Source organism: Centroberyx gerrardi, chromosome 15 (assembly GCF_048128805.1).
Source record: "Centroberyx gerrardi isolate f3 chromosome 15, fCenGer3.hap1.cur.20231027, whole genome shotgun sequence".
Classification (NCBI taxonomy): Eukaryota; Metazoa; Chordata; class Actinopteri; order Beryciformes; family Berycidae; genus Centroberyx; species Centroberyx gerrardi.
In genome coordinates, this window is record NC_136011.1 from 6634451 (window position 1) to 6658961 (window position 24511).

The window sequence follows — 24511 nt, forward strand, 5'->3', positions numbered from 1 at the left end:
AAAGATTTCAGCTTAAAAAAGTGGATAAACTCTATTTCACAGTTTAAAGATGTGGATGAAGTGATTTTAGGTGGGTTTACCATCCACTATACACGCTGCTTGTGACCCTGCTTGCCCCTAGTTTTGAGTCTGGTTTAAATGACAGCCCCTCCATATATGCAAAACGCCGGTTCCCTCCATAATCCCACCTTGAGTTATAGCTCTAAGCGAAGGGGAAGGGAGCCCAGGGACATTAATTGAAATGCTGAATAAGAAGGAACTGGACAAAATAGCGGGCGCATTCCTTTTGAAAGGTCGGCGTGATGGATTCGGCGGCCTGTCGTTTCTCGTTGTTCCGTCAATCTTTCCGCCTCCCCCCCCCCCCCCCCCCCACCCGCCTCCCCCGCGGGCATTAATATATTTATTTGTTTGGCGCAGTAATACATGCCTCCAAAAACCATTGCATCATAAGGATTTGTCATTGCCTTATATAAATAAAGTATACGACCCAGACCTTAATGTGCCCTTGCTATTGATTGTTTTACACAGCCGTAGGAAAAAAAAAAAAAAAGAAAGGGAGAAAATGGCCGACAGGCTGTAGATCAACATCCATATGAGTTTGTATTTGTTGTTTGGCACCATGAGCGTGTCCATAAAAGCATTGACTTTTCATACCCTTTTAGTGCCCTCTATAGTACGCTCCGGTACTGAGCCGTGATTACATTCCAGTTCTGCCCTCACAGGAAGTTCACTTCATTAATTTTTTTTCTATTTTGATTTGAACACCAAATAGGATGCATAGATTTGATGCATATGTTAAGGAGTTCATTTACACTGCTGCCACTTGTAAAATGCTATCCTTCATTTAGCACTACACCTGTAACACACACACACCATTCTTTATGATAGGCGTGATCCACGATGCTGCAAGGTGCTCATGAAGTGTTGACATGAAAGCCAAATGAGGTTTTTCTTCAGTCCCTTTTTGTGCAGAGAAACTTTTAAACTGAACTCTCTTGCATGAGAACCATTGTTTCTAACTGTACTGTATATATATCCATTTTTCTTCACAAGCACCTTGTTTGTACACTTGAGTTTACCGTGTGAATTCTTAGAGCGCTTGACGTTCCTGCATCCTATTTTCTGCACTTCTGTGGCAATGATTTGGTTCAGAGACTCTGCTCTCTCTGTACATCACTGGTTTGGTAAATCTTAATCAGAAAACACACATACACACACATGTGCATGTCCTGTCTAGTCATATAAACCCTACGCGAGGTCTTGTCTTATTTGATGCCCCCCCCCCGCCCCCCTCCGGTTGATGGAATAAAGATAAATGCGGGTGTCTGCCGGGGCTCAAATCAATCAGGGTTTGTGTGTATTACTTATTACTCACAGTGCATTTCTGTCACAGGGCTTTTGTGTAACCCCCACCACCACCCCCCTACCCCCATTACCCCGTCCTGCACTCCTCTACCACCTACCACCCCCCTCCAACACCACCCCACCGTAACATTATTTATGGGGGTTGGTCTCTGAGCTGAAATATAGGAAAGGTCAGAGAATAAAACCGGATGGACCGGGAAACAGGGGTGGGAGGGTGTTTTGGGGGGAAAGGGGAGGGGTGGGGTGGGGTGTGGGGGGGGTGATGTCCCTCTACCCCTCTACCCTTCTTACCCCTCTATCTCCTAACCGTGTCACGTCTGACATTTGATAGGAGTGAAAACTTCCAATGGACACAAGTGGGGAGTTTTATGGAGTGGCTTCCAGTAATGGGGAATCTATTTGATGGCTCTACATCCCCCCCCCCCCCCCCCATCTCTCTCTTTCTGTTCTCTCTCTCTCTCTCTCTCTCATCCCCTGTCTCTGTGCGGCGGTCGTCCTCGCATCCGCATTGGCCGACAGCCCCTGGATGTGACCCGCTGCGTCGCCGCCGTTCATCACTGTCACGGGCGGAGACGCCACCGCTGCCCTGTGGAAGGTCAGCCAGTGTCACCCCGAGCCCCTGCGACCTTTTACCGTTGCCCTTTGACCCTCCCACCTCCCCACGCCCTCATCCCCCTCCCACCCCCATGATCCGCAGGACATGACTCCTTACTGCCACGCCGGGCCGCACCACCAGACCTGATGCGATTGTCCAGTTTCACAGAAATTTGTCTCGTATTCAAAATTCAAAATTCAAAATAACAGTTAAAAACATCCAGTCGCACGGATGAAACATGAAAGAATAGGCTGAATTCAGCCACTACTAAAAGACGTGTGTGTGTGAAGGAGGGAGGGAGGGGGTGATGATGATGTTTCAGCGGGAGATTAAATGGCGCCGGACAGCATCTGTGTCATCGTCTCCGCTCCAACATCAGCTGCAGCAACCAAATCATGATGTCATCATGTCAACCAATAGAGAGAAACGCTCCTCTTCCAGTGCAGAGAACAGATTGTGTGAGGTTTTCATTTCAAACTGGACTCAAAATATAGCTATTTAAATGAGGAAGAATAGATCGAAAGGTTTATGTGGTTGTTTTTTTTTGCTTTGAGCTGTGGATGCTTGTACCTCTTGACTGCGATGGTTGTCACACACTCTGTGTGTGTGTGTGTGTGTGTGTCTTGTGAGTGTGTTCATAAGCAAGCGATGAGGCAGGGGGTCAATCAGTCATACGTGGAGGAAATGGGGCAATCTGAGGCTGGGTGTCAAGGAAGTGATGGATTTTAATGCTGTGATTGTAGTTAATGGCTCTTTAAATTAAATCGAGATTAAACGTCTCTGGGTGCAGTCGGGGCTTGTATGGGGACTGAGCAAGTCCACCCCCCCCCCCCACCCTCCTAACCCCCCCACGACTCTTCATCATGTCCTTCCTCATCCTCCCCACTCTCACACTTTCTTTCCTCAACTTTATATTGACATAACGTCAGCGGCTCACAGATAAAGGGAAATACACACAAACTCCACTCGTGATTTCTCTGTGCAGCAAAGCTAATGTGGAGATGAATGTACCTAGAATGTGCTGTAGTGCAGTGGCTCTCAACGCATGCTGACTTGCAACCCCCCGTCACAGGCTGCATATCAATAGTTCAACCAAAGACAAATTTTCCCTCGTCAGGTTGTTTCATTTAATTAATTATCAGAGGTGACTTAGAAGCTGAAATCTATTCCGTATTTCACAAAAAAGCAAAAAATCTGAAAAATATACATGATAATAGAGATGATTATGATTATGATCTGCATAGTAGAAAAACATTTTTTCAACCTGGGGGTCCCGACCCCCAGGTTGAGAACCGCTGCTGCAGTGCACATCATAAACAACACAAACACATAAACATCTTCCAAGCACACAAATGTGATTACTGAGCCTAGTAACCGAGTAGCTTATTGTGGCTTATGTTTGTGTTTGAAATGTCTGATTCATTTTGTTTAAAAAAGCTTTTTTTTTTTTTTTCACATACCACATCAGTCAATTATGCTGCAGTGTGACACTGACAGATTTAATACCACTTAACCAACGATGTGATGGCAAGGTAAAAAAAAACAACATAGTATACCTACGCTGCACACTCACACCAGTAAATACTCATTTCAGAGTCACAATATTGGGACAGTGAGGTATAATTGGGCCCATACATCCTGCTGAGGCAGTATGGATTAATTCAAGTATGCTAATGTAATTCAATTTGATACAGTTAATCTTGTACTAATGCAGATTGAAGGATGTGAGGCGCAATCAAATACCTCTCAGCCCTTTAATTTGCATCTGAGTTTTTTAAATAAAATTAGTCAATTTGTAATTATGTGACCTGGCCCATAATTAGTTTATTCATCACCGCAGTTAACTCCCCATTAGGAGTATCAGAGAGAGATAGACAGAAAGAGAGAGGCAGAGGGAAAGGGACTTATTTATCTATTCAAAATGAGAACACTCGCAACATCAATTTGTCTCTCATTTAATAACCAGCTTCATGGTGAATCATGTGCTGTTTGAGGACGATCTTTGGACTTGTGATTGGATAACTCACTCAAGGCTGGAGGGATCTGATCAAAAAGCTGCATACTACTTGTGTACACTGTGGGTTATATAGGCTGCATATCTGGTATAGGCTTCAGCTATACAGGCTGTAGGTGTAGCATCTCTCTGTGTTTATTTTCATAAGCTGTTTCCATCCAACTGTCAAATGAGTTTTGAAATGTCACAAAAATATAATCACAAATTTAACATTTTTACACATCATTATTCAACAAATGTGTTTCTATCGATATTTATCTCATAATTTATCGACAGAAAAAACTTTTCTGTGAAACCCTTTCTGTGATATTAAGAACATTTTATTTAGATTTTCCATTTCATCAAAGCTCTTCTAATTCAATACTTGCATGAAGTTACTTAGATGGAAACCCATCTACAGATGTGTTTTGATTGCATTAAAAAATGCAAAGGAAATTTCGTGCTCTTAGAGGATGGACACTGTTACCTCTTTTCCTTGTAAATCATTTGACATCATCTCTTTCTTTTCCCCTTGTGATGACTGGTGAAACCTTATCAAAGTCGAATTCTGCGATTTCCTCGCTAAATTGAGTATCTGCGGTGTGTCTCTCTGTTCTGCAGTGCAAGTGGTCCAGAAAGGGATTCATCAGAACTCGATGGGCCCTGGCTGACTGGTGAGTCCTTTTAATCAGTCCCTATTATACTGCCAGCTAAAAACCACACATCCCGCCTCATCTCTATTCAACCCCGTATCATTACGACTGTATCGTTTCGATGAGAAATGAAGATCTAACCGTGCCTGTCATGTCTGGCTTCACCCACAAGCCGCGGCACGTCTCCCAGGGAGCTTTGCAAAGGTCCGGTCGTCATAGACGGTAGAGAAAGAGAGAAAGAAAGAGAGAGAGAGAGAGAGTTGGAGAGATAGTTGAGTCCTCTCCGGACAGCGTGCCATAGAGGCAGGCAGCGATTGGATTAGGCGTAATCGCGTTAGTCAAGCAGTTGCATATGACAGATGACAAAAAACATTACATGCAATTGAACCTGCAGCGGGATGAATACAAACGTTGGCTTCCAGCGTGCAGAGAGAGAGAGAGGGATGGAGGAGGGGGGGCAGACGGAGGGGTGGAAGAGGGGATTGTAATCTAATAGAGGGATGACATGAGAACTAAAGAGCTGAAACGGTAAGCGTTTAATAGGGGCACGACGTTTGACAGGAGAGAGTGAGGCTGATGAAGAATAGGAAGATGGGATCAGAGATGGGGAGAGACGGAGATAGCGGAGGCCATGCATGTATTCATTTGTTCGGGATGTGTCTGCGGAATAAACCCCCCGGAGATTAGACCGATCCCCCCGGGGTCTCCGTTTCCAACACCATGCTAACAAAGCGCCCCGGATTGATTGATAGGATAAGCAGGGAGATTAGGTTATCACTGTACATTGAGATATCTCGCCATTCCCTGAGAGGTCAAATTCAAAGAGAGTAGATTAGCATTGTTTTAGTGGCATCTGTGTGTGCGGACCTGGGCTAAATAGTGGTTGGACATTTTTTTTTAGCATTTGTTTTAACCTTCATGGACAAATCAGACAGTGTCAAGTAAGCTGCCTATCACAGAAAAGCATACTTTGACTCTCAAATGCTTCCTTGTTACTGTCTAAATTTAAGTGAATCAAAACAAACCATAGAAAGTATTTACAGAGACTGTTGGAATCACTCAGATGAAGCCTCCGTTCATCTCTATCTCTGTGAGAGTTTATGCTAATCACATTCCCTCAGAGGTCAACTACAAAGTACCTTCACTTACTCATCATTACATAGACTTCCTCCACAGCATTGTTATTGCTTGCCATGTAACAAAGTATGTAATCTAATAGCCCAGCATCATGTGTTTCGATGTGTGTGCATGTGAAGAGTTTGATTCCAAAGCACTTGTGACCTGACTTTCATTGCTCACTGCTTACAAAATACACCTGGTTTTACTGTTTAAGATGTTACTGCAATTATTATTATCAATTTTGTTAATAGTCATTTGGAATTAAAGTTTGCACATGATATTCTGGCTGAAGGAGCCTGTGTTCAGACTGTGTTCTCTCTCTCCTCCCAGTGCCTTTGACCTGGTGAACATCCACCTTTTCCACGATGCCTCCAACCTGGTGGCCTGGGAGAAAAGCCCCTCGGTCTACTCCGGGACCAGGCAGAAGGCTCTGGGCTACGTCCTGGACAGGTACGGGCCAGGCGCCACCTCTCCTCTGCCTCTCTCCTCTCTCCTCTCGTCTTTTCATCTATCATTTCTTGACAAGAATCTCTCCTCCAACCCTCTCTTTTTTCCCCATGACGATGGGGGGCATCGAGAGGCAAATTCAAGTCAATCAGTCAATGGGGAAACGCTCCTCTATAACTAGTAATGCTTTTTGGTCGCAGTTCACAACCCTGTCTGACATGGATTATGGCTTTATAGCTTGCAAAACCACAAATGTGCCATGGGACTGTAAAGAATATACTTGTTTTTTAGCTGTCTACTTAATATTTTGTCTTTGAGGCAGCAATGAAGGTTGCATGTGAGACAGAGGGGATTCAGTCCTAGACCAGTGGTTTTACATGTGGTTCCAGAGGTGGGGATCTTACCCACTACACAATCTCTGAACTCCCAACTCTTTCTTTATCTCTTTCTTCTTCTGTCTCTCTTCCTCTGCCTCCCTTTTGTGTCCTGTGTTACAATCCTGTATTCGTCCTTTTCCCTTTCTTCTCTCGCTGCAGCTCATCCACACATCCTCTTCTCACCTTCCTCTCCTTCCTCTCCTTTTCCTCAGCCCATCCATCCATCCTCATCTTTCACTACCGCGTCATCCGTTTCCCTCAGCCGTTCTCTTGTCACTCTATCTCTTTCGCCGCCGCCCCCCTGTAAAACCCCAACAACATCATCACCTCGCACTCTCCGTTCTTTTCGAACACTCCTCCATCCCTTCTTCCTTCGTCGCGAAGCAACAGATCCTCACCTCTCTCCCTGATAAAGAATCCTTCACCCCGCGCCGAGGCAAGACAGCCGCTATGCAAACAGGCCAGGCCAGCCATTCGCAGGCCATGCTAATGTGATTTATGGGATATCCATTTACAGTGGAGCAGAATGATGGAGTGCGTGGAGCAACCCCTGCTCCCTACCTGGCCATACTAACACAGAATAAAAGCCTAGTACCAGCCCCGCGGCGGGTGACCTCCCATTCAAATGGCATCTGAATGCACGGCGTGGCTCGCCACCGCCTCCACTTTGAATAACTACATGCATATATGGGTGGCATATATTATCACTGGGCTCTCTGACGCGCGTGAATTATGAGGCTGCGTTTTAAAGTATTCTCTCTCCGACATCATATTCCCCCCCCCCCCTCCCCCTTCGTTCTTGATTTGATGAAAGAATGCTCCGCCTTTAATGGACAGGGAAGTGGGAGTGTTTTAGGAATATGGCAGCTTTTGCGTTTTTTTATTGCGCCGTAAGTTACCTGGATTTACTGGTGTAATGAAGTTTCAAAAGGACCTTTCTTGTTGCTTACATTCAGGGTTTTGATCGTATTTCCTCCGCTTTCGTCATGCTCTTGAAGTTGATTTATTTTTAAAAGTCGCCTTGTAAATAGGCCTAAATGGTGGAGTTTGTGAGGTTTGGCGGGCCGGTGGAGGGGATTGAATAGAACTTGTTTTGGCTTGAGTGGCAGTTTCCACGCTCCCTCTTTCTAAATCCCCTTGTGTCGGGGATGGTATCCTTGCTGTTAATTCTGGGCCATATCATTAAAAGGTGACAATGGCAAGGGGTTTTCTGCCCTTTTTTTTTTTTTTTTCGAAAGGGGTGTGGATGAGGGGTAGGTGGTATATGGCAGGGCGGCGGCGGGGAGGTCGTTATATGTTCCGGCCTAGCCTGATATTCCATGCTAGGGGAGCAGGGGTGGGACGGTGGGGGCATCGCGCCTCAATCGCTCACTTTGGGGGAAAACCGTCGGGCGCAGATCCGGAGCGCCAGAGTGAGAAAAAGCTGGCGGGGCAAAGTGAAGGGAGGGGGGGGGAGCACAAAGGGTCCCCGGGCTCTGTAAGGGGCAGTGAATAATGGGTCGGTCCTTTCACAGAGGCTGCTAACCTTTTGGCAGCCACCAGCAAACTCCATTCTCCTCCGCCGATCTGGGAGGACAATGTGCCCGGGCCGCGCTTTGAATGAAGCGCTACCACCAACAGTGTTTCCATTCAGCGGCTGGTTGGGAACCATCTTTTTGGCCATTGTCCTAACTCTGACTCCTACCCCCAGAAAGCGGAGCAGGAAAAGGGAGAGGGTGAATATCTAAAGCCAAACTCCCCCTCCCCTCCCTCCCTCTCCTCTCCTCTCCTCTCCTTCTCTCTCCCTCTCTCTCTCTCCCTCTGAGCTCTAATCTCTCATTGTGGGGAGGGAGGGGTTGCTGGACACACCACCAGCTGAGATCCATGGGGCTGCCGGTGCGAGAGCCTGATCAGGCAGTCGGCGCGGGGAGCGAGCTCCGCCGCCGGGCCTCCGATTTCAGCCTCCTCCTTATCTGGGGCCCAGGCCTAATAATGCAGCTTACAGCCCATTGAGAACACATCTGATAAGCCTTTTCCTCTGTGGCCCTTTTAACTGCTAAACGGTGTTTATCTCCAAAGCGCTTCAAGGCCTCGGGGGAACAATGCTGAGAAGGAACAGCGTTTAGCCGGCCAGGCCTCACTATTGAGTCACATCAAAAAAGCACTCCTCTGTAGCCCGCGCTGATGTGTGGGCCACTTCCATGAGAGCAAAGGCAAAGCTGCGCTTTAAATGCATCCCCTGCTTGTTTTCCTGCCCTTTGAAAGTGCAGAAATGAGCCCGCGGCTGCATCCAGCATTATTTACCCTGTTGACTCAGCTACGCCTTGATGTGTGTGTGTGTGTGTGTGGGGGGGGGGGGGGGGGGGGGGGGGAGGGGGAGGGGGGGCATTGTTTTATAATTATGTAAAGCTTTTATAGAGTGTGTGAGTACACAACGTGCAAAACTCCCACATTTTTATTGATTTATTCCTGTTGAGATTCCTTTTTCTTTTAATTAAACAATAATTTAATTGTATTGGAACTCTTATTACAACCACTGCGTTATGTTAAAATATCTGACAGAAAGTGCCACAAAGGGACAAGATGCTAGAGATGTGTACACAGTGAAAGACCTGCTGATTTGCTTACTTCTGCCAGAGACAGCTGATGTAATGAAAAGGAAGCTATAATCCTGGGTCTCACTAGCCAAGAGGATGGGAAACATGGCTGCTAAATGATCCTGTGAAATGATAGCATGAGATAAAATCAACAGTTTTTTTCCCTCTTCCTTTAAAAAAAAAAAAAAAAATCCCTTTTGTGTATTGGAGTTTGTTTCTTTTTTCCACCCCCATTCAGAGTGACTGGTCCGGTTCAGGGGAGAACAGTTTTACATTACAACTGTGAAATCCTGGCATAAAGGCCTCCTTTGTGGCGCGCCATTATTTTCACACAAATATAGTCCATTGTCACCGCGCCGAAGTTAATTTGATCAACATTGGGGACATTTAACTGTTTTGTTCGCTGAAAAGGCTTGTTTCATGCTCATTTTCGGGGCATTGAAAAGCAATGATTGGCAGAAAAATAATGTTGCCGTTAACAATTCAGAGCAATTAGTTTCCCATGGGGAGGCAGTGGGCCGCACTGGCCACCACACAGCGATGCTTTGTCATTTTATGGACGGTCATCAGTCAACTGTCAGAGCGTCTCAAAGAGCCCTCCAATCTAAATGTTTCCCTTTAGGCTTTTCCCAGAACAACAGGCTGAAAGAGCAGAGAAAGGCCGGCTAGTTTCCAGCCAATAGACATGTTGAGCTGGAAGAGGGAGGACTGGATAATCGCAGGGAGATCCTCCATAAAGCCAGGATGAATTTATTAGCGAGAGTAGTGTGCATGTGTGTGTGCCCATGCATGCATTACTCTACATGCTCACGTTTCCCAATGCATTTTTCATGTACATGTCATCAATATGTACTATACATGTACTATACAGTTAACCTCCTCAGACACATATAAGTTTTTTCTTGTGATGTGTGTTAATCTGCATCAAAGGTAAATACGTGCCTTGTCCTTCCTCAGTATGCCTGCGTTAATTTCACTGTACAACAATAAGAGGTATAACATGTTTTTTCCCTCAGCGGACAGGATAAAACTGTGTGTGTACAGTTGATTGTGTGTGTGTGTGTGTGTGTGTGTGTGTGTGTGTGTGTGTGTGTGTGTGTGTGTGTGTCTGTGTCTGTGTGGTGTCACTGTGTGACTCTGTGAACTGCCTCCTCACCCTGGGAGGGCTATGGGAGCAGAGGTTAATCCTCCCCACTCAGTGTCTCTCTGCCCATAGTGGACCTGTTTATTTCACCCCCTCTCCTCCCCTCCTCCCCCTTCCTGCACCAGCAGCTACTGTGAGAGGAGTGGGACAGATACACATGGGTGATCGGGTGTTTGTAGGAGCCTGTGTACAGCCTCTCTTAATGTGGGATATCAATTCTTACTGTTTTACTGTTGACCGTGGAGACAGTAGCTGGCATGGCTTACCTGAACTGGCCAGGCAAGCAAAAATACAAATTAGAGGCTGAAGTTTCAGTGATGATCTAAAATGATATATAGTTTGGATGGGAATCTCCGTATCCCACAAGCGTCCTCTCAGTTTGTATTTATTAGTCTTGCCATGATACAAGAATGTTGACTTTGGAGCCAATACTAAGTTTAATATCTAAAAATTTGATACTACTACGATACCATGGCAAACAACTAAAACTGTCAAGCAATATGTTACCACACCTGACTTTTTACTGATTTGTAGCACCTTCTGCTCAGGGGTTTTGATATCGGTTTGGTGTTAATTTTTGTCTTTATGTATAGTTCCATATTTTGCTCCTGGCATCAGTTTTTCAGCCAGTATAGGGGGACTGGGATTCAGTTCAAGACCTGGTGGATTGATTGACACTGCTGCAGTCTACTGTCAAGAGCCAGACTATTCCAATCCACATGTTTAAGGCCGGTTCACATGGCGCGTCTTTTGCACGCTCAAATCCATTCATTTAAATGGGGGCGCGCGGCAGATGCGCGCAAACGCGAGGCCAATGCGGTCGTGACGCGCACGCGTTGCGACGCGCCTTTTTTTTCAACCGCGACCATGGCGCACAGAGATAAAAACATCTCAACTTTTTGGATCTCCGCAAGCGCACTGCATGTCACATAGCCTGAAAACGAAAGAGAGAGGGATGTATTCATGGCGAGATCTTTCTGCTCCACATGTAGATCAAGAAGTAAAGCTACTATGACAGTTTTACTGCGATGGTAATCCATTATTTCAGATAACTACTAACAAACGTGTGAAGTTGTTGTCTTTGGTTGCTTGGCAATGCCAGGCGCACCCATAGCGCAACCGTCCAAGCGCACTTGATAAACGTTCGGTGTTCACTGTCCACTCAGCGCGCCTCGCGTTTTCCAAGCGTTTTAGAGCGCTGCATGTGAACCAGCCCTTACGCCCTCCAGAGGTGATGCTCAATTGGAACGTCAGCTTGCATAACATTCAATTAAATCTTTTGCAATGGTATTTAAGTAGTATAGGAATTTCAGTTATCGTAACAACACAATAGGCAACAATAGGCTTATGAAAAGTGGACATAAACACTGTATTTTTCCAACTGCCAGGCTATTTAAGGTAGAATGCCACAGAATGAAAAGGAAATACAGCACGCACCTCTTAAATCACGATGAAATTGTAATTTCCGCACTTTGAGTTTTCATGTCTACTCGTTTATAAAACTCTAAGACGGCCACTTTTACTCAAGGGTTGCTTTTGCATCTTGGCTCTGTGTTGACAGTAGAGTTGGCTTGAGTTGGCTTATCCTCTAACCCCTGTGTGACCGCAGCAACACCCCCCTCCTCCTGCACCCCTAGCACCCTATCTCTCCAGCCTGGAGTTCTGGGTGGGGTGGGAGTCATGAAGGAGCTGGGGTTGCTAACAGGGGGGACATGGGGGTGGCCATCCTGCAGTGTCAAAGGTCCTGTCAGGGGCCACCCCTGACCCATTCAGCCAGATGTCACCCAGCACATTCTTCACAATGTTAACATTCTCCCAAATTCTCAACATTTACTTACAATGGATGGCTGCGCCCGGCCCAGCTATTGTACGCAGAGTCGAATCTGACCGGCCAACTTCTGGTAAGTCATCTTGTCAATCTAATCATGACATGGCCCCCAGTCGCACCCTCATAATCCCATATAGACTGTCTATTATGACTCTGCTTAACTGTCAATCACACCCTATAATCTGGAGAGGGCTGAGTGAGGGATTGAGGTTGCTGTGAGGTAGAGAGATTCAAAAAGAAAGTTTTGTGTTTGTTATTATCGTGGTATACATGTGTGGGTGTGTTATGTGTGAGATTGAGATGCTGTCGATATCTGCGGTGCCGAAGTCTGTGGTGGAGTCTTGTGCACATATGTGTCCACTTATTTGTGTGTGCGTGTGAGCATATGAGTGTGTGTTTGCGTGAGAGAGAGAAATCCAATCAGAGAGAGAGAATGTGCGCTGGCTGCTTTGTGCCGGTGGTGTAAGGAGCCTGGGAGCAGAGTTGGGGGCCATGTTATAAATTAGCGTCTGACCCCCCCGTCTTTGTGTGGCCCCTAGGAAGGCCTGACGAACACCCCCCCCCCCTCCCCCCCATGCACACACACACACACACCCCACCTCCCCACCTCAGCGGGAACGGCCCTTGTGAAGAGCCTCTTTCAGGGGTGTCACCGCACGATGAATTGGCCGGGAGAAAGCATGTTTATAGACTGTGTAAAGAAGTGCGTCTTTGTGGGAGAATGTCGCTGACACTGTTACAGTTTGCCTGAATGAACTGTGATGACGTGGCTAATGGGGCCCCCGCTGAGGGTGGGGGGTCAGTAAGGGGGACCCCCCCAGACTCGGGACCCCCCACCCTCAGGCCCCATTCACGCCCAGTCCGCTGTAGCTAATGTTGCGATTCTTCGACACCCCCCCACCCCACCCCACCCCTCCACAAAGGCCAAGCAAAAGTCAACTTTCACACCAGCGGGTCACTATGAGTGCTTTAGGAAATGATCGTGTAAACAGAGTGTTACCTTATGACCTGTGGCTGATACCTTGGAGCGGCAGACAAAACAGCCAGGCCGCGGGTATTAGACATGGCTGTTAGTGGGATAAAGCTGTAGGACGCGGAGGAGAAAGACCTCCGGGCTCTGGAGAAACACACATACACTCACTCACTTTCTTTATCCTTATCCCCCCACTCTCTCTCTCTCTCTCTCTCTCTCTTTCTTTCTCTCTCTCTGTCTGCGTTTCTTTCTTTCTTTACTCTTGCACCTCTGCCGTTCTCTCTGTTCATTTAGACCCCATACACTCTCCTCTGCTCTTCTCTCAGCCCTCTCTCCCTTTATTTTTTTCCTTTTTATGCTCTTTCTTCTCAGCCCGTATTATATATGTTTGCGCCATTTTCTGATCTGCGCATGTACAGATGACTGACTGAAATCAATTAAAATCAAGTTGGGTTTTATTAGATCTATTTCTGGTTTGTATTCCTCACCCAAAGCAGCAGGCGTGCGGTAAGTGCGGTATTAACACAAGGAATACACGAGTTCCCACGGCTGTAACAACTGCATTGACGCCCGTATACAGCCGTTTTACTGCCTTCCATTCGGGACGGCAGGATAAACTGGCTGCTAGCCCTGTTTGAATAGAGCCAGAGTCTCTTAGCACCAGGATGGAAGGTCGTTAATGACATCACCAGTCTCAGTCTGAGTGTATTAGTGAGCTAACGCATACATACACACACACACGATCTTCCTAACTGCTAGGCTATAATTACAATTACAATTTAAGCAATTAGCTGACATTCTTATCCGGAGCGATGTACAATGAATGAGCTGGTAGGGGTTCAGTGTCTAGCTCAAGGGCATGTGGCTATTGATGGACGCAACATGAGCTTTTGTGGGTATTGAACCGGGGACCTTCTGGTTACGGGACGGTCTCTGTATATTAGAGTACCATGGACAGTATCTTTCCCATCAAGGAAGGCCCATGAAAGTCTTCCTTTAGCCTCTTTCAGGAAGGGGATTTGCCAGTCATGGATGGCGCTTTCCATGTGAAAAGTTGTACTCTAATCCATTTTGTAAAAAAAAAAAATCACTCAATCTCTAAAATATATCAAATCCACTCTGTTAAAGAATCATCATGTTGTCAGTCAAGGACTCAAGTTTTTCCTACTATCATTATCATAGGAAACTTAAGTTTTAACTTTGTGCTATTAATCATTTTGTGGGAGTAGGAGTCATGTTATTCAAATGATAGATATTTCAATTTGGACCAATGCTGCTCATTTTCTCCCTGCATATATATACATATATATATATATATATATATATATATATATATATATATATATATATATATAGACAGATGTCTGTCTCACATACATAAAACCGCCTTGTAAATGAGTAAACACGGCAATAACATCCCGTGAAAACTTATCACGTATCACGTGTGTAAGGAAGGAAATTGAGTGAAACGTTGTGCTCGTTCAAATTCCACACGCCATTCCCCATCTCCATGTGGGCCCCTGTAGAAAACCTATGGGATGAAAAAAAAGAAAAAAAAGATTTAGTCTCTATTTAATATAATGGGATGACAAAATTATGTAGTCTCTATTTAATATAATAGCTGTGTTCCCAGCCAATCCTCTTTGCCCCCCCCCCCCCCCCCCCCCCCACCTCATAGAGAAGAAGTGGCCGTACTTTACGACAGCCGGCCAGAGACGGGACCCACCACCGAGAAGAGGCTCCTCTCTTTACGGCCCCATAAATATATTGTTATCCGGGTCTGGGAAGTCCACTGTGAGATTTATCCGTGCGATTAGTGGAGATAGCGAGCCAAGCATCCTGAATCATTAATTACACAAGAGGCTGCGCTACCTCCGCCTTAATTTCCTATCTCTGCTCTGTAGAGGAGCCACTTTTAAGTAGGTGATGAGGCATAGGAGTTAATTATATGTCGCTTAGGTGCGTTTTTTTTATTTATTTTTTTAAATGCATTGGGATGCCGGCGCTCGCTGCGGCGAGGTTCTGGAGATCTGGAAGCGTTCCATGACAGAGAGGATTTGGACTCTATGAATCCTCCCACACTGTACTGTATTGAGGTTTAAAAAAGTTTTATGTGTGCAGTGCATTAAACACATTAATAAGATGAGAGACATAAAACTATACTGGATTAAAAAGACCCTTAAGAGGCATCAAAAGAGCACAAACAAGAGAGTAATTCTGGTTTGATTCCAGCTAGACAGGCCTGATTTGGTGTCATCACTGTAAAGTCTGTGTACCAGTTAGATCTTATTCTCCCCTCCAGGATGGTCCTTAGCTGTTTGGCTGAGGAAGCATGATGGTTACCAGTCTGTTACTGACTCTTGGTCCAAACCTATAAGTGCACCAGCAAGTCTGCAGACCCTGTTGAGCTTGTTAGGTTAACACTGAGCAGAGGAGCCAACATAGAGAATAGTATCAAAATGCATCTCTTCATGGTTGGGGTCATTTCACTGTCAATATAATCGATTCAAACAAGTGGATATTCTGTGAAATTGAAAAGCTGAAAATCCTTTGCCATGAAAGAAAATTATCAAAGGAGATAATCAAGGTTTGTTATTTGAATTGCGGCTTCAATAAAGAGTGTGCTGTTTCAATTGTGTGAATTGAAAGCACATTTACCTCCATCCTGGCATTTATCAAGCTGAAAGGGGTACAGTGCAAGAGTCCCAAAAGATGAACATCCCTTGCTGCAGGGATGACTTAGGTGCAGGGTGAGATACTGATACTGTGAGCCGTTTCTTTCAATCCCTTATGTCCCTGGGATTCTGTGTTGCGTATAGGAACTGCAAACAATGTCAAAATATGCTTACAGTTGCATATATGTTTGTCTTAAGTTGAATCATCAGACAGCCAATCAGACAGTCATCAATTTAGTTACACATACCAGTGTGTATGTTCATGTGGGAGTTGGATCTAGCTCATGACTGGCTTCCTGTTTTTTTCCCTGACTTTTTGCATTCCAGATCACATCTCGTTATGTCATCCCTTTTATATCTGTCCCATCATTACTTCCAGTACTTCCTGTACTATCTGATAATTCATGAATGCTGAAAAAAATGTATAACAAGAAGAGGCCAGACCACAGAAAGCATTTGCATAGCTACAAAGAAAATATGCTTTCACACATTTCCCTCCTCTGCAAAGGTGAAACCCCTCTAGTCAAAGTGTTTAGACCACCAGGTGGTGCTGTGGCCCTCATGAACTACATAACCTGAGGTCAGAGGAATCAACAGTTGACCGTTTAAAAAGTCTCAAAGACAACAGATTTGTATTGTCAAGATAATGTTTTTCATAACCTACCTGTTATACTATTTTTCAAGATTGCAAGTAGTTGTGATGTTTTTAAGGATCAATTTGGAATTTTTCAGGTGCATTCAGACTGCCAGGATCAATTACAGAGGGGTTGACTGTCATTTAAAACACCTCAATGACCACCTATTGTAATGTTTTGCAGGATCACGGACCAGCGGTTTGAGAAGATGCCATATTTTGTCTTTGGGGACTTCAACTTCAGGCTGGACTCCAAGCAGGTTATTGAGGTGAGTGTCTTTGGATCGTGCCTGTGTGTGTCTGTGTGTGTGGTCGGGCGTGCTTGGAAGTGTGTGCACAGCTGCGCGCAAGTACACTGTACGCATGTGTGTATGTACTATCAAAAAAATATGAAGAATGTCTGCGTGTGTGTATTTGTGTGCAGCAGCAGCACAGTAAAAGTGGTTTTAGTAGCCCACTGTCTCTCCAGAGTTATGGCTCATTATCTGCTCCACTGTGGCTGGCCCAGCTGTGTTTGCCAACCGAGCCTCCAAGTGCATTGTTATGTTATGGTGCCATTCACTTCTCTTTCTCTCTCCCTTCCTCTCTTGCTCCCTCCCTCTTTCCTCCTCCCCCTCGCCCCTTCTCTCGGTGCAAATGAGGCCAGCGAGAGCCAAGGTAGTGCAGTCATTCAGCATTCTTCACAAGCAGATAGGGGGTTAGCGGCATAACGAGTCATAAAGGCCCACCGCAGACAGTGGCGTCCTATGATAACAGAGTGGGAGAGCCACTTGTGGGGGGCGATCTTCTCCCTCTCCAGCACAATAGCCCTCGAATCAGCGGGCCTGTTCAAGGTGTGGGCATTGTTCATTTCAACCAGAGCCCCATTCAGTGGAGAAGGGAAGAGGAGGGGAAGCTTTCTGAATGGAGTGGTTTTGCTCAAATGACTTAGGGAAGCCTTCACCCTGTGAGGTAAGCAAGGAGGAAACCTGTTGTAGTTTGGCCCCCCTGCCACTAGGGGTGCAATAAATCACTTTCCCCTCTAGATTGATCAACCAAATGTGGACATCACATGTTATAAATCAGAGACATTTCCTTTAAGTCTGCTCTGTATCAAGCATGTTGATTGATTGCCTCAAAATTTGCGCAGTATATTGGATTTTGGTGCTGTAATTGGGTCACATTAACCGCCTGATCATGTGATGATATATGCGTTGCGTTGGATATAATACAGCCATGTACAGAATCCACATCAGCAACAGCAGATGTGCAAACACTGGAGCTATTGAGAAGTCAACTGTTGCGATTCAAAGTCACCTGCTAGACATTTAGGCCACTTCAATTATGTTTTATGTTGATAGGCCGTTATACGTATATTACCTTATCAGTACGGCTATGATCGCATCAAAAGACATTGTGTTGTACGCATTATAAGGTTATATTTGAGATACCTTTGATCCATATAAAATGTAATTTTGTGTTTTAACTGTATAAGAGCCTTCTAAGCTAATATTGGGAACATTAAGGCATGCATTATGCTGAAAGAAAAACATCCAATCAAATGAAGTCAGATGAGATGATTTGGCCGTCATCCTAGCCTATCTGTGTTTATCCTCTGGATCTAATCTAGATGACTCTCTCCCCCCTGTCTCCTCCCTCCTCCATGTTGCTCTGTGGTAGGTAAGCACTCACCCTCTCCATGTCCCGGCCACTCTGAAATGCTGTTTGAGTGCAGCGGGGGTCACGACCCCTTTTCCAGGGATGTGTAAGGCTTGCATCGGTGTGTGTCCATCGCTGCCCCCTCTCCCCTCCGCCCAGCTCCTTTCTTATGCACCTTGGCCCCTCTCACACACACATCCAGAGTGAATACACACACACACACACACTCACACTCAAACCAATTTGTTAGGCCAGATGTATCTGATTGATTCGCCCTGTTGAAAGGGGTGGGACGGCAATGCAGGGGGCTCTTTAGACTAAAGAGACCCTCAGGAAGTTAGAGCTGTGGGCTATGACATAAAACACACACACACACACACACACACACACCTAGACAATCTCCTTCCTCCTTAATGAGGCTTCCTCATACATACTGGCCATTTAATGGGGACAACAGGAGAGGCTGATGATGTCATCTGTGTGAGACGCTCGTTAAAGGGGCAGTGCTGCTCCATATAAACCCGTCCTGTGCAGCGGCCAACCTGTCTGATTTAACGGTGACCCGCGTGTTAGCGGTAGAGAGAGCTGTGATGTCACCAGTAAACAAATGGGGGTGCAACCTTGGCGCGGGGCGTAACTCACAGCCGGGAGGCTGTTTTAAGCCCTTTAATGACAATTAATGTCAGCAGGACAATTAGTGCACATCCACTGAAGTGCTTAACTGTAGATGGGCCGGTGGCGGATCGATCTTCCATACTTATCTGAAGATTGATTCAGACCCGGAGAGGCCGTCTCGGAGTCTCATTTTTTCTCGTTTCTCGCTATTCTCTCTTTGCTTCTAATCAATAGGAATTTTGCCAAGGGCCCAAAATAGCTATACAAATGGATGGATACTTTCATTGTGTTAAGTGGATGAAATAATAGGAAAATTAAACTACTTTTCTTTATTTTATTTCTGGAACACCCGGGGACAACCCTGGGGATCCCTGGGCCCCACTTTGAGAACCACTGGATTAGAAAACACTCCAGTACATTTCTCTAGAGCTGCACGCTACACCACTCCTCTTCTTCTGTGTCTCTGGTCCATTGTGGGTGACTAGACTCTGGACAACCACTAGCCACTCCCCTGTCACCCATCCTGCCTTGTGGGTGGGTGGATGGGAGAGGGGGTATTTCGGGATGTATCCGTGTGTGTACAAAAAAAGGAGGTGGGTGCGAGGGGGTGGGTTGTCATTGTCCCGGGGTTGGACACAGGTGGCAAATTCCTGGCATGCTTGCGCGGCAGGATCAGTAACCAAAGGCCCGCGGCCGCCCCCCTCCTGCCCAACCCGGGCTACCCCATTAATTGTGACCGACAGAGGGAATTGGTTTCAATTGACCCCCATTCAGCGGCCCTTTGACTGGCAGACAAAGGACACAGCCACGTGGAGACTAATGCTAGGGCTGAGCTGCCTGGAGGTGGTCCGGTCCCCGCCATCCCTCCTTCTCCCCTCCCATGGGTTCCCCTCCCCTCCCAAGGCTCCACTACAGTGGTAGAGGTGCAGCCGAGCCCTGGGTCCCAGCCAGGGGAGAGATGCAGGTGTCCTGGGGAGGGGCGAACGGCTCTGATCATGCTTGGGATGGGTGGAGATGAAAGAGGCAAGCGTGAAGGAAGGATTTTGAGGATTTTGTGTGATGGGTCAGATACCTCACAGTCCAATTTCCTCATTTCGGGAAATGGCAAGCCTGTTGTCATGTATTGCCTATTTTTACCCGTGACCAACAAACCTGTTGCTGCAGGTGGCAAATCTTGCAGGCCTTGTATTAGTACACCCACTTTGTATTAGTACAAACCTCTTGCTTATTCAATTCATGTATTTACAGGTATATATATTATTAAGCAAATCCCACAGCATGTGTCCACAGGATGGTAGACAGTCTCGATCACAGTGACCACCTGTGTGCTGAGAAAGGAAGGGAGGAAGGGATGGCGCTGAATAAGAGGTGTATGATGTGTGTGTGTGTGTGTGTGTGTGTGTGTGTGTGTGTGTCCCCTGAGGTGGCCGGTGGTCGTGAATCAGCGGTGTCGGTGACAGGCCCAGGGCTCCGTGCCTGGACTCCTAGTATATTTAAAATCCCTCCTAATTAAACTTAATAGAATGTAAATTTAATATCTGCAGAGATTGTGTGCTGCTGGCCGGCCCGCTCCAATTTAAGGATTGATAGAGGCCAGCGGGAAGGTTAATTGCTGACTTGATCTACTGTCCCCGTGACATGGCGTGGGGCCGTTTTAATTGGAGCTGATCTGCTGCTACATGGGCAGATTTCATTAGGCTAGCTGGCCTCTCACTGATCCTGCTGTCGGAGAGGTATTCCAGCCCGGAGAGTGTTTTTAAGTAGCGCCCCCTGTCTGTGTCTGCAGGAGGTGCGGGGGGAGGCCGGCCCCAGGCATCAATCTTCCTCCCTTTGTCCCGCGTCCTTTCTCTCGCTTGAGCAGCATGAAATTAAAGGTGGGGCCCTGGACTAGCCCAACTCTTAATGAATGCTGTAAAATGCTCAGTAATGACAGGCCAGAGTGATAGATATTTCATTTTTCACACACTGAGGTCTCTCACAGCACACGCCCATGCTAGTGGAGAAAGAAATATAGGTAGGGCATTTTTTGGGAGCCATGTTCAGGATAATTCTCAGTGATAAGTGCCATCTTGTCTTTATTTTTGTTTATTGCCATGTGAATATGTGTGTGTTTATGCATTTGTGGATAGGCATGCTTTTTTATTTTTCTGGATTTATGTTCTTCCATTTCTTATATGCTTATGCTAAATTTGAATTCTGGAAAAAAAATCATTACCTGAACTTCATCATTTAATATTTCTAAAATATAGAGGATCCAGTTTATAAAAGTGTTGAGTATAAAAGAGGGACATAAGTTACTAACTATCCTAGGGTATCTCATGTCGGTAGGAAATTCTTCATATGTTACTGTGTATGTGCGTATCACCTACAGTGTACACATTGCCCCTCTAGTTGAAACCAGTAAGAGTTCATCAGATGGCTGATGGCCATTGTCCTGGCTGCTGAACCTAGGCTGGGTAAATAATTTCCACCACTAAAGGGTAAATAATTTTCTCTTTTTAGCCTGACTTTGACTAGCATGTGTGTGTCTGGCCTGCTATAAATCAAAAGGCAGCCAGTGTAATTAAGTGTACACTACATTAGTCAGGCTAATTAATTTTGGGGGCCATCCATCCATTAACCAGCGGGCCAGCACTGATTGGGCCTCTGTTCTGTGGGACCCCCGACACTAGGGACTACGACCCTCCTTGGCTGCCCTCAGTTTTCCAGATACACACACACACACACACACACACACACACACACACACACACAACCCCTCAATTAAATCAGATCTGGGAGAAAAAAATCAAACGACACCAAAAACAGAAATGTTATGATAAACGTTGCAGTGTTACGTCAGAGGACAACCTTTTTTGCTATCTTCATGATACTCCAGGACAATATTTTAATAAATCGTTGTTGTCATGTCAAAACCTCAGACCTCCAATTTTGGTGATTTTAACTTCACTTGAAGGATTACATGGTTCTCTAGGGATTGAGAAAATTATTTGATCCTTGGGCCCACAAACTCCAAAATACATGGTTGTCAAGCTAAGAACGGTAATTCTGTAATTCTTAGCTCCAGAAAAGTTGACATTCTGGAGATAGAAGGTTTTCACCCAACAGTAACGAAATATTGTTATCTTATCCTCTCAGTTGTGGAGTATTAGCAAGGCCCTGTTTGTCCCAGAGCAGGCATTAGGACTATTGTTTGGCACTAATTTATTACCAGAGCTGGGCCAAATTGTATTTACAAATCCTTTTCCTGGTTTGTTTTAGCCTACTAAATCAATATGCTTTTCTGTGAATGACATCTTACCTGACACTATCTCGATTGTCCTGATGTAGTAAACCCCACCCATATGGTGCACCATGCAGGCTAAAACAAACGCTAAGAGGTATTTGACCCAGGCCTGTTTATTGCCCCATAGCCGGAGCCTGTGACAGAGATGTTTCCTTACAATACAATAAAGGCATATTATCTGGCTAGAGGAGTCCAATCTATCACAATGAGGGCCCATTATATCAGAGATAACCCATCTGGATATAGAGGGAGACTATTCCCTCTGGACAACAGCGCCTGTTCTCTCTCCTGTCTCTGTTTGCTTGCGATGCTAATGAATACAGCGCATAAGACACAGAGAGAGAACGAGTTCAGCTTTGAGGGCGTAACTCGAGCGATGTAGCTTTGATGGGAGCGCTGTCCATATAATTAAAACGCTGGCAAATGAAGAACAAGCAGTGGCTTCTGTTGGTCCTGCTCATTAACAACAGGCCGTTTGAGCCCGGCGCCAGCCATGCTATTGCCATTGTGTACCGGGGGGGCCGCTGCGGCTGGCAGCTGGGCACACCGCGCCGACGGTGGGATGGCGTGACTGACCAACCCGAGGATGAGCGCAGAGCCTGGCACCGACGGCGCCTGGGAGGGAGCGCTGCCTCGTAGGCCCCGGGGTTGGCCCCGGTCAGGGACGTAGCCTGAGTTGCCCCTCAGCCGCTCGCTAGCTCACTGCCGCTGCCTCGTACAGATGGAGCCAATGTAAAGATCCCTCTTTTCACTCCATACATGCTGCACTAGTGCCGCACTGTTGCTCCTCCCAGAAGAGTTTCAGTTTGTATACTGAAGTCATGGAGGGAATGGTCTGGAAACCAGCTGTTTGTAACTCTAGTGGTTAGTGGGCTGCTGCCGGTGCAGGCCAACTCAGTATTTTGAGGAAATTCTTAAAAATACTACTGATAGAAATAGAATGATAGACTCAGGACGCATGTCTTATTTACTAGCTCAAAAACTACTCCGAAATGCACTTTTTCTCACTCACTGTCTCTCCCAGTCACTAACACACTTATTCACTCACTCATTCACTCACTCATCTTCTCTTTCACTTTATCCTATCATCTCTTCTTCCTATCCTTCCCCCCCTAAACTCTCTCTCTTTTGTCCTGCACTGTCTTAGACTTTCTCTCTGCTCAACCCTTTCTCCCAAAACAGCTCCCAGCATTCCACAGCACTGATCATCAAATCATCAGTCTTTAACAGCTCAGGAAAAAGGGCTTTTCACTGCCGCCAGAAATGACTGGCAAAGAAAAGAAACAAGACGTTTTGTCTCTATCAGGGAGCTCCATTCTCACAAAACAGCTCTTGTGTTGGATTGGTTCAGCAAAGCAGATTATGCGTAGGATATTAGCTAGAACTTCTTGGTATGGTACAAACACAGGGACAGCAAAACTAATACGAGCATGATATAATATAATATTGTGAGAAGCCATCTTCTGAGTGTACATAGTGTCAGGCACTATAAGTTGTGTGTGTGTATAATGTTTTCTATAATGAAATTTAAGCAATCAGCAGATTAGATAGAGATAAACCTCAAATAAATACATGGGGTATTTACAGTATTTGTAGCCATCATGTGGTTGTCAAGATTATGCTCATAATATTAACGTTCCAAATCTCATTTCTGAAATAATCAGATCAGTCTGTGTACTAGCCAATAATTCAACTGGACTCAATAAAGATATTGGGTATTTGTCTACTATATTTAATCCACTACTTTTGAATTCAACTGGACTCAATAGGGATATTGGATATTTGTATACTATATTTAATCCACCACTTCTTTCTAAGCAGTGCATTTTCTCTATAAATTATGAATGATCAACTTTCAGTCTTCAGTCTTTCCTTATCTGTTTGTCTCTGGCAATTTGCTGGATTGATGGTTCGCTCTGTCTTCCATTAGTCAGAATGGACCCATGCCTTTGAAATCACAAGGAGGAGCAACAACCAGCTAACAGTGACTTTTTTATTTAGTCCAGATGAAATGTGGCATAAACTGTGAAGGATAGGGGTCTCTTTGTGCCTGGCACATAGTGCGCCGCTTGTATGATGTCAGTCTATTTTTGACTAATGCAGTCCTCGGCCTTTGCAAAGCGGAGCACAATAATAGTTTTTCTTTCTGAAGGATGGAGGGGGGTGCCAAGCAGGCCCCAGGACCACGCATGTTGTCTCTGGAGGTTATGTAAGGGATTTCACACAAGCACACACACACCATCTCCATCACCATTCCTCTATTTCCATCACTATAGTTTGTTCTATAGTAGGGGTGGACGATACTGCAAAATTTGGTTTCGATCCGATACCAAGTAATACAGGGCCAGAATCACCGATATCGATACCGTTACCGATACTTTTAATTATTAAAAGCAGCTTATGTACTTTCATGTAGGGGAGAGCAGTGTGTCATGATTTATGAGGTGAATGCATCATCAATGGGCTAAATCTGAATACATTTTCATGACCACTAAATTATTTGCCAAAGGTTAGCAATCATTGTAAGGTGAGTGGTAGAATTTCTACCTGCCACCTGTGAGACCCGGGTTTGATTCTCAACTGAAGCATGTAT

The 24511-nt window shown here is 45.6% G+C and overlaps 1 protein-coding gene across 2 annotated transcripts in view; it reads left to right on the plus strand.

Annotated features, from left to right (window-relative positions):
* inpp5a (inositol polyphosphate-5-phosphatase A) overlaps positions 1–24511 on the plus strand; it is a 132944-nt gene that overhangs the window by 77540 nt on the left and 30893 nt on the right. For both annotated transcript variants that reach the window (XM_071924798.2, XM_071924799.2), the window contains exons 7-9: positions 4575–4627; positions 6056–6175; positions 16564–16648. In XM_071924798.2, coding sequence (XP_071780899.1) covers positions 4575–4627; positions 6056–6175; positions 16564–16648 — 258 coding nt within the window. The remainder of the gene's footprint in view (positions 1–4574; positions 4628–6055; positions 6176–16563; positions 16649–24511) is intronic.